Genomic DNA, 8,832 nt, shown 5'->3' on the forward strand with positions numbered 1-8,832 from the left:
CAGAGGGAGTCAGGGAAAGTGCTATGCATTCCTATAATTGCAAGTATTTTGGTCTGGCCAAAGGAATAATAAGAGTTCAAAGCAGAAAAGGGAGAAGTTAGTCTGCAGTCGGCTGAGAGCTAGTCATCAAAGGCCTGTAAGCCAAGATAAGGACTTTGACTTTTTTTCTGTAGCAGTGGGGAACTAGTGATGGATTTAAAGCAGGAAAGGGGAATGATAAGATTGGCATTTCAGAAATCACCCTGGTTATGTTATGCAAATGGACCAGAGAGGGTATGTGGCTCCCGTATTTTCTGAATGGGGGTCACGACAGTGAACATGTGGGAGAGTGGGCAGGCCAGAGAAACGTGAAGGAGGCAGGAATGACTGGTGTGGTCACCAATTGGAAGGGGTGCAGTGAGGATAGGAGAGATCAGGAATGAGGCCCAGGTTTCTGCATGGATAATCAGGTGCTCCTAGGTCCCTTCCCAGGGAACACTGGCACTGCTAGGATGAGAAACCCTCCCTCTATTCCTTGGCTGATTTAAATTAAATTGGCATCCACTTTCATTTATTCAATGATTGTCATAAACACTTATTTAATTTTTGGTACTCTCTGCCTTATAAGAACATGGGTACCCGACGTGGTTCATCCTATAGGAGATTCATGGAACTCTCTTGCAGGAAGTATAACCAGACCTGGGGACTCTTGTTCGTGCTGTTCAATCTGCTTTACTTTCTCCACTGACCTCTTCTGCAAGAGTCCTTCCCCACCTCCCCTCCAGCCCTCTCCAATACATAGACAAAAGTTGCATGAGCTTGCATGCAGCTCTGGGTTGCTGCAACATTTGTCGTTGCTCCAAGTCTTTTGATCTTCTGGTTGCAATGTCCAACACCACATGACTCCATTCAGAGTCTTGGGAGAGATAGTCTCTGTGGTTTCTCTTGGGTCAACCTACCATTCTCAGTCCAATCAAAAGTGGCCAGGAAAATGAGGTCAAAGGCCCCACACCACTGCTTTTAGAGGGGCAGTGTCAAAGACCAGGCAGGGACTTGAAAGACACCAGAAAACTGCTTCCTGCAGGGCCACTATCACCAGGGAGGAATGCACTTGAAGAAATACGGTGAGGTGCTGACAGGACACCCCAAGTAGGGATGACCAAGAGGGAGTGGGATATGAAGGTCTGAAATCTGCAGTGGGACCTGGTCCAAGTCTTGAAAGTCCTCAGTAGAACTTTGGCAACCGTTATGGGATGTAGGGCTCCTGAAAGAGAAGCCAGACGATGTAAACGACTTGGGCTATATAGACCAGGACCAAAAAGAAATCAAAGGAAGAAATATGAGAAGGAAACTGAAAAGCCATGGCCAGAGAGAAAGGAGGCCCAGCCAGGGAGTAGCCATCAGAATCAGAGGATGCAGGAGGCACATAGAAAGAACTAGAAGGTGTCCTTCAAATTTAAAAAAGCAAAGCATTTCCATAACCAACAAGATCCTCTGAGAGGTGAAGGGAGAGAGAAGGGAGCACATGTTTACCCTTCAAGAGCCTCCAAAAAGTGAGGGCAGTGACTAATGGATTTTTGAGATAGTATTTTGTCACTTCAAAAGTTATGCATATTTATTGTTGTAAATGTTGACGATTTCTAGAAAGGATGAACAAAATAGTAAATTACCTACAACTTTGCCAAAACTACACCTACCCACAAAATAGTCATAACATTTTTGATTGTTGTAACATGGTTGTGTACACAAAGGTGAAAACAATTTATTACAAAAATGTTCCAGCAATTAGATAAACACATACAGGTGGACACAAGCCCCCAGCCCCACCATTCACAAATGACCATAACGCCAGACTTCTTTCGGTGTGTCTCCTTAAAGACAGAGGAGAAAGAGGGTTTAGAGGTGTGATAGAGAAGCCCTGCACCTGTCCTGCACTTTTCTTAGGTGGCCCTTGGTAAGAGGGTAGGAAGGGTAGACTTCCTCCATCAAAGCCTCTTGGGACTGCCCTTTGATGTAGCACCAGAAGCCCTCTGGGGAGAAGGTGATGCGTTTTAGACAGCTGTTTTTGTCACTGTGACCAAAATACCCAACAAGAACAACTTAGAGGAGGAAAAGCTTATTTGGGACTCACAGTTTCAGAGGTCTCAGTCCATAGACTCTGTGACTCTGGGCCCCAGGGAGGCAGCACATCATAGGGAATGGCCCAGCAGAGGAAAATTCCTCAGCTCCTGGTGGGGTCTGGAGAGAGAGAGGGGTGGGGGGAGGAGAGAGAGAGAGAGAGGGAGGGAGGGAGGGAGGGACCCCACAGGGAAGATGCACCCTTCCAGGCACATCCTCAGAACCCAGCCTCTTCCAATCATGCTCCACCTGCCTACAGTTGCCACCCCGTCAACCCACTTAAACTAGGATGGATTGATTTGGTCACAGATCTCATAATCCAATCACTTCACCTCTGACCACTCCTGCATGAACACAGGAGCTTTGAGGGGAACACTTCATTTACAAACAATAACGTGATGAGACCAGAGTGCCCTCGCCTTGGGTGCCAGAGAAGGAGAAAGACAGTCTAGCCAGATGGCGAGGGCATCTGAGCGCCAAGCTGTGTGTGGGGTGAGGTTTGAAGTCTGGTGACCCGGAAGCGATCATGATGGGCACCTTGTTGAAGCCCCTTCCCTATCCTAATGGTTGGGTGTGTACAGCATTAAATGCTCCTTCTGGGAGGCTGGCTGGGGAAGCCTCCTTTACCACTGGGGCCCAGTGGGGGTGGACCCCCATCTAGCATGGTGGTGAAGGCAGAGCAGGGAGGAGTACCCAGAGGCAGAGTGGGGAGGTGGCAGGGGAGAGTGGAGGCAATTGGAGGGAAATGTCCAGAGAAGGGCAAGGATTGTGTGGGCAGTCTGGGTGCTGTAGCTCAGGGCCAGCTGGCAGCTTGAAAAGCACTAGAAGGCCAGCTGGTGACACGGGTTGCTGGGACATGCAGAAGCTTTGTTCAGAACTGAAAGGTAGCACAGAAACGGGGAGAGAAACACCAGCCCCCTCCTGCCCCCCCACGGGGCCTGTTTCATGTCCCTTGAGTTATGATATTGAAAAGCATTCCCCTTCTTTGATGATTTGGGCCCCAGTTCTGCACCAGCCCTTCCCAGCTCTATGGTGCTGAGATGAAAGTTTGTCCTGATACGAGACTGAAGAGCTAGCGGGGGACGAATGTTCCTTGATCATGGAATGTATTCGGGAGGGTTTGGCAGAAAGGGCTGGGAAAGAGGGCAGCTGAGGATGCTGAGTTTGGGCAGAGGAAGTGTGGGAGGCTAGAGAAGGGCTTTATTTTTGGCTGTTGAACAAGGTGGAATTGCTCTATGACCCCTACTTTCCAGAAGGTTCCATCCAAGCTAATCAGTCTTAGTATAAAGTCGCGTCCTTCCCTTCTCAGTGCCTTTCCCCTGGCCTTCATGTGGTCCACTCCAGGCCTGCCCAGGAGAAGGAAGGATGGGCAGGTAGCAGGAAGCTCTAGGGTCCAGGACAAAGGCCACATTAGAGTCCCTGTTGAAGACTGAGCTAGGGGTGAACACAGAGGTCTCAAACATGTGGTCCACAGGTTGGATGCAGATCTCAGAAGTGCTTTAAATGGTTTGAGCGACTTTGGGGTTTCTTTTCTCATTTAAGGAAAACATTTCCAGCCCAGACGGCTGTTCAGAGGGTGGAAACAGACTGCTCTGGAGTCCCTGGCTCTCCTTCCCTGGGGAGGTCCAGCTGATTGTGATTGCCATGTCGGGCAGAGAGAGACTGGGACGACCTTTGACCTGGGACTTACTTCCCATCTGAAGAAGGCTGCAACTCTAACTGCCTATCTTCTCTCTCTCTCTCTCTCTCTCTTTTTTTTTTCCAGCTGCATTTGGTTGCTCTGAACATGCCATTTTCTGGGGACATTCGGGCTGATTTTCAGTGCTTCCAGCAGGCCAGAGCTGCAGGACTGTTGTCCACCTTCCGAGCATTCTTATCTTCCCACTTGCAAGATCTCTCCACGGTTGTAAGGAAAGCAGAGAGATACAGCCTTCCCATAGTGAACCTCAAGGTAAAAATCAGCACTGTCCTGCTGCCTATGGATCCAGCGGTCTCCACAGGGACCAAGGCAGTTTCCATCCCATGACATCTATCATGGTTCAAAGCCCATTTCTTTTACCGATTGTCTGTGTGACTTTGGATGGTCCCCTTCCCCTCTCTGGACCTCAGTTTAACTCATATTTGCAGTGTTCCTTCCTGCTTGAATGGTCTGTGGCTCTTAGGGTAGACAGGAAGAAGAAGAAGAAGAACCTCCTCATTTAAATAGTTTTTTGTTGGTTGGTTTATAAAGCAGCACTTTGTATCTATTATCTGAATAATAATGAAAATGGGCATTGCTCTTTCCCAGTTTATCAGATGAGAAAACTGAGGCTCAGAGGAAGAAAGTAGTTTGTTGGAAGTCACTGTGAACTACAGTCAGCCTCCTCGACTCCTGTGCTTGGGGCTCTTAGTTCCAACCAAGGATGCTTCTTAGGGCATCTGATGAGTACCTCCAGAGCACAGATGGGGACACTGGTTCCAAGCAAAGGCACTTTGTCCTAAGCCCTGGTTTGGTGCTGTCTGAGCACCTAGGCTGTCAAAGCCTGGCAGACCTTTCACCACCCCATTTGCTGGCAAGAAGGACCTCATAGGATCCCTGAATCATTCTATGGAAATAGCTGACTCCTCTGAGGCCGCAGAGGGACAGCTCTTTTTCTGCTCACACACATCCTGATGACTAACTAGCTCTCCACAGTTCTTCAAGACACTTTGGTCCATGTAGCCCCAGTTTTCCATTTTGGAGCCTGGAGGCTGGGAACTCCCATGTGGAACTTCCATGTCTGTTGACCCAGGTCCTCTTCCACCACCTTCCCTGCTGGGGTGACTGGCATTCTTCAGTCAGTCCACTAGTCCAGGCTCTTTCATTCAGGAAGAGGACTGAGATTCCTCTCCACATCACCTTCAGTGGAAGCCCCCAGATGTCTCCCCCGAAAGCCTGGCCCAGATTTAAAGCTCAATACACATGCATACAAATTTTTAAATAACAATAAAATAAATCCGTAAGCCAGACTTTTGTTGAGGAAGAGATTTTCACACGCATATAATAAGAGAAATTGCCTCATGAATGAAATAAGACAGTAGACCCAGAAGGGTCCAAGGACGAACTGTAAAAATCAAACCACATACATACATTTTTGAGTTCCTACTCTGTCTAGGCTCTGGGATTGGGGCTGGGGACCTCAGTGTGAAATGGTATGTGGGCTTTGAAGAATGAGTGAAAACTAGTCCACTTGCAAGTCAGTGGTATGTTTCATCCTTCTAATGTGCCATTTTTCATCACAGGGCCAAGTACTTTTTAATAATTGGGACTCAATTTTTTCTGGCCAAGGAGGTCAGTTCAATGCACATGTTCCAATATACTCCTTTGACGGTCGGGACGTGATGACTGATCCTTCTTGGTAAGCGGGGATGGGCCCTGTTATGTGGTACCACAGACATGCTAGGCAGCATTCTAATGGTAGGATGCCTTTATCAACTGTCCCCCTGGGTTATTGCCAAGGTCAAGCCACAGTGAGACAGCTGAGGGTTGTGGAGAAGGCCCTGTCCTTGGAGCCAGAAGACCTGGGTCCAGTACCTCAATCTGAGACCATGGGCATAGTGCTGCTGCTCTCTGAGCCTGTCAAATGGACAAGATAACCCTAGGACTGTTGTGCAGATAAAATGAATGTGTGTGCAAACACATCGTGCAGTGGGCACTTAGAACATGATAAGTAATGTCATTCTTGGTGATCTTATAATTCTATACTGTGAATTACAGTCAGTCTGTGCCAACTATGTGTACTTTTCAGATTAGAGCAACTCAGCCAGGCTTTCCTCAGTGTCTCCTCTATATCAGGGCCTGCCGGGCCTGGAAGGCACAGTAATAAACATACATGGCCCCTGTTCCAGGGCTCCCAGTCTGCAAGGGAAGACAGTCCCAAGCCTACACTATGCTTGTAGAGGGATTATTGTGACTATAAACTGGAAAGACAGATGTGATGATAAGAACATAGAGGAAGCATTCATTTTCACTTAGGAGTAAGAATCTGAGAAAGCCTCCTGCAAGAGGAGGCATCACTGGGCTTTGAAAGATGAGAAGGAGTCACTGCTCTAAAAATGAAAGCAAGGCCACTCTAGACAAAGGGATCTCGTGAGCAGTGGTTCAGATTCATTTCACAAAAGCTGGGTACAACTGGATTAGAGTGTGTTCAGAAGATAAGAAAGCATCATGAGGAGATGGAGAGGTGACCTGGCATAGACCACGGAGGGCTAAGGACTTTGAGGCCATTCACTAGACGTATGTAACTTGCTTACGAAGACGTGTCAGTGAAAAAGTTAACATGACAAAATTACTTTTTAGGCCCCAGAAGGTCGTTTGGCACGGCTCCAACACCCATGGCGTCCGTCTTGTGGATAAATACTGTGAAGCATGGCGAACTGCAGACATGGCAGTCACAGGATTCGCCTCCCCACTGAGCACTGGGAAGATTCTGGACCAGAAAGCATATAGCTGTGCTAATAGGCTCATCGTTCTGTGTATTGAAAACAGTTTCATGACAGACGCTAGGAAGTAGTGACCTTTCAGTGATTCTTAAAAGAATTTTCCAGTTTTTCTTATGTGAAGAGTTGACACTGAAATCAAAAATGTTTAAATGTTGTAAATATTACAGATTTTTTTTTTTAAATTACACATTCGTTCACAACAGCAACCAAAGAAAACGTACCTCAATACACTCAAAATGGAAGACAGAAAGGACTCTGATCAAAGATAAAATCTGATCCATATATTGGTGCTAGATTCTGCAATGAACTCCGTGCAGTGTAAATACAATCCCAACAAATGTTAAGAGCAGGGTGAAAGCCAGGGGCTGGGGTATTTGCCCACTACAACCGTCAGGAAATCATGTCCTCTTTTAACCATGGTTGTTGAGTGTAAGATGTCCTTCATGTTTTCTTACGAAGTTAGTGTTTAGAAATGTTACCCCTTTCTAAGTTATATGCAAACCAAATGCTTTATTATTTCATTTACATCCATCATTTGCAACTGCTGTTCATACAAAGAAACAGAACTGGCTCAAATGCTCCTGTTGTATTTTCTTATAGTATCAAATTTTAATGGATTTTTCCCTATAATATTATTGCCATCGAGCTGTAAGAATTTTATATTTTTACCGAGTCACATTTTAGTATGGCATCTGTTTATATAACTCTGACTTGCTGGAAAAGTTGAAGCTCTAAATTATCTGAAACTAGAAAAGAAATAGCACATAATTACTACCTTTCCCTTGGTGTCCTTCCTCCCCGTCCCCCACCACTGGTTTTACGACTTCCGTTTGGCAGTTCTTGAATCATAACTACAGCTGAAACAAACAGGTTCACAGAGATGAATTTTCTGAGAAACGTACATCTTCGTGATGTATACTTTGACTTTTTTTTCCATGTAAGTGAACATAAAACATCTTTTCCAGGCACTTTTTTTCTGTTTGACTTTTTCTCCCTAGTTCCTTTTATTCTTCACCACTGATGCAGAAGTGACCTGGGGTGGATTTGCTAATCCTGTCACTGCCACTTGTGCTAGCCCTCAGGCGGTGATCAGAGAACTGAAGATCTTCCCATCATGCTCATCTGCCCCTGCCTGCTGTCTCTCCCACTTGTGGGGCTGGAGGTGGAAGAGCCCCAGAGTGGGAAACAGAATGGGCTGTGATTCTGCCCCAGTCCCAGTGTGTGACTGTGGACATGGCGGCCTCTGTCACAAGGAGATTGGGATGAGGCAGGCACAATATTGGCTCCAGTTACTACATATCAGACTTACGAGAGGTCCCATTTGCTTTAGTTAATAATTCTGCAAAGGAAGTATGTTGATCTGTACAAGTGAAGAAAAAAATTGCTGAAGCTCCAGAACTTACCTGGTGTGTGGTAGGGCTGGTTTCAGACCCAGCGTCTGTCTCACTCCAGTACCCAAGAGCTTCCCAAGGAACCGCAGTGCAGGGTTGCCTGTTTGCCTCCTCCCAGCTCCAAGTGTGTGACGCTGGCTCTGGTTTGACTCCTAGGAGAAACGTAGTCACCAGACAAGAGGCATGCTGGGATACTTCCTCCTATTCATCTGGACTGGCCCAGAAACTTGGCAAAGTGAGTTCTCCCTCATAGTCCTTGAAATAGAAAGGAAATTGAGACAAGAGAAAAAAAAGCGGGGGCAGCCCAGAATCTCGATTTAGGGTTTTACAAATGGAGGCACAGTGAGATTCTCCCTGATGTGTCATGGAATGAAGACGGCTAGAGTTGGAACCTGGGAGAGATGGTTGAGGATCAGCTCACCCATGAGAGGGGGTCATTCAGTGGGTGGTTTTGAATAAAACCCCATGGGGACAGAGGACCGGAGGCTTAGCAGGTCATGAAGTACAGCAGCCATCCATTTTAGTGACAGCCAACATGGCCTAGAGCTACTGGAAAGGCAGGTGGAATGGGATTTGGGGGTGGAGCCAGGGAGAGAGGAGACCCCCATAAAGGGCATTGAGGCTCATGAACTTGCCTCTCAGCCTTCTTCCAAACCCCCACACATACCCAGAGGGAGGCCCTAGGTCAACCTCAGCCCTGCACAGACTCAGAACCCTGTGGTTGACCCAGGGCCTTGCTATTCAAACATTTTCCTCAACCTGAGCTCTCCTGTCACATGCCCAAAGCCATAGGCCTGGTACCTTTGTGGTCACTGAGGTAAGCCACACAGGCTCCTCTGCTGTGTGGTTCACACCCTGCCCCATCTCTGCAAGGTCTTGATCA

The 8,832-nt window shown here is 47.2% G+C and overlaps 1 protein-coding gene across 3 annotated transcripts in view; it reads left to right on the forward strand.

The window, feature by feature from the left end:
- Positions 1-7,526, forward strand: part of Col15a1 (collagen type XV alpha 1 chain) — a 108,564-nt gene extending 101,038 nt beyond the window's left edge. For all 3 annotated transcript variants that reach the window (XM_027930846.2, XM_071600770.1, XM_071600769.1), the window contains 3 exons: positions 3,863-4,048; positions 5,359-5,474; positions 6,416-7,526. In XM_027930846.2, coding sequence (XP_027786647.2) covers positions 3,863-4,048; positions 5,359-5,474; positions 6,416-6,629 — 516 coding nt within the window. In that variant the 3' untranslated portion in view covers positions 6,630-7,526. The remainder of the gene's footprint in view (positions 1-3,862; positions 4,049-5,358; positions 5,475-6,415) is intronic.
- The last annotated feature ends 1,306 nt before the right edge of the window (positions 7,527-8,832 follow it).

Source organism: Marmota flaviventris, chromosome 13, assembly GCF_047511675.1.
Source record: "Marmota flaviventris isolate mMarFla1 chromosome 13, mMarFla1.hap1, whole genome shotgun sequence".
Taxonomy (NCBI): domain Eukaryota; kingdom Metazoa; phylum Chordata; class Mammalia; order Rodentia; family Sciuridae; genus Marmota; species Marmota flaviventris.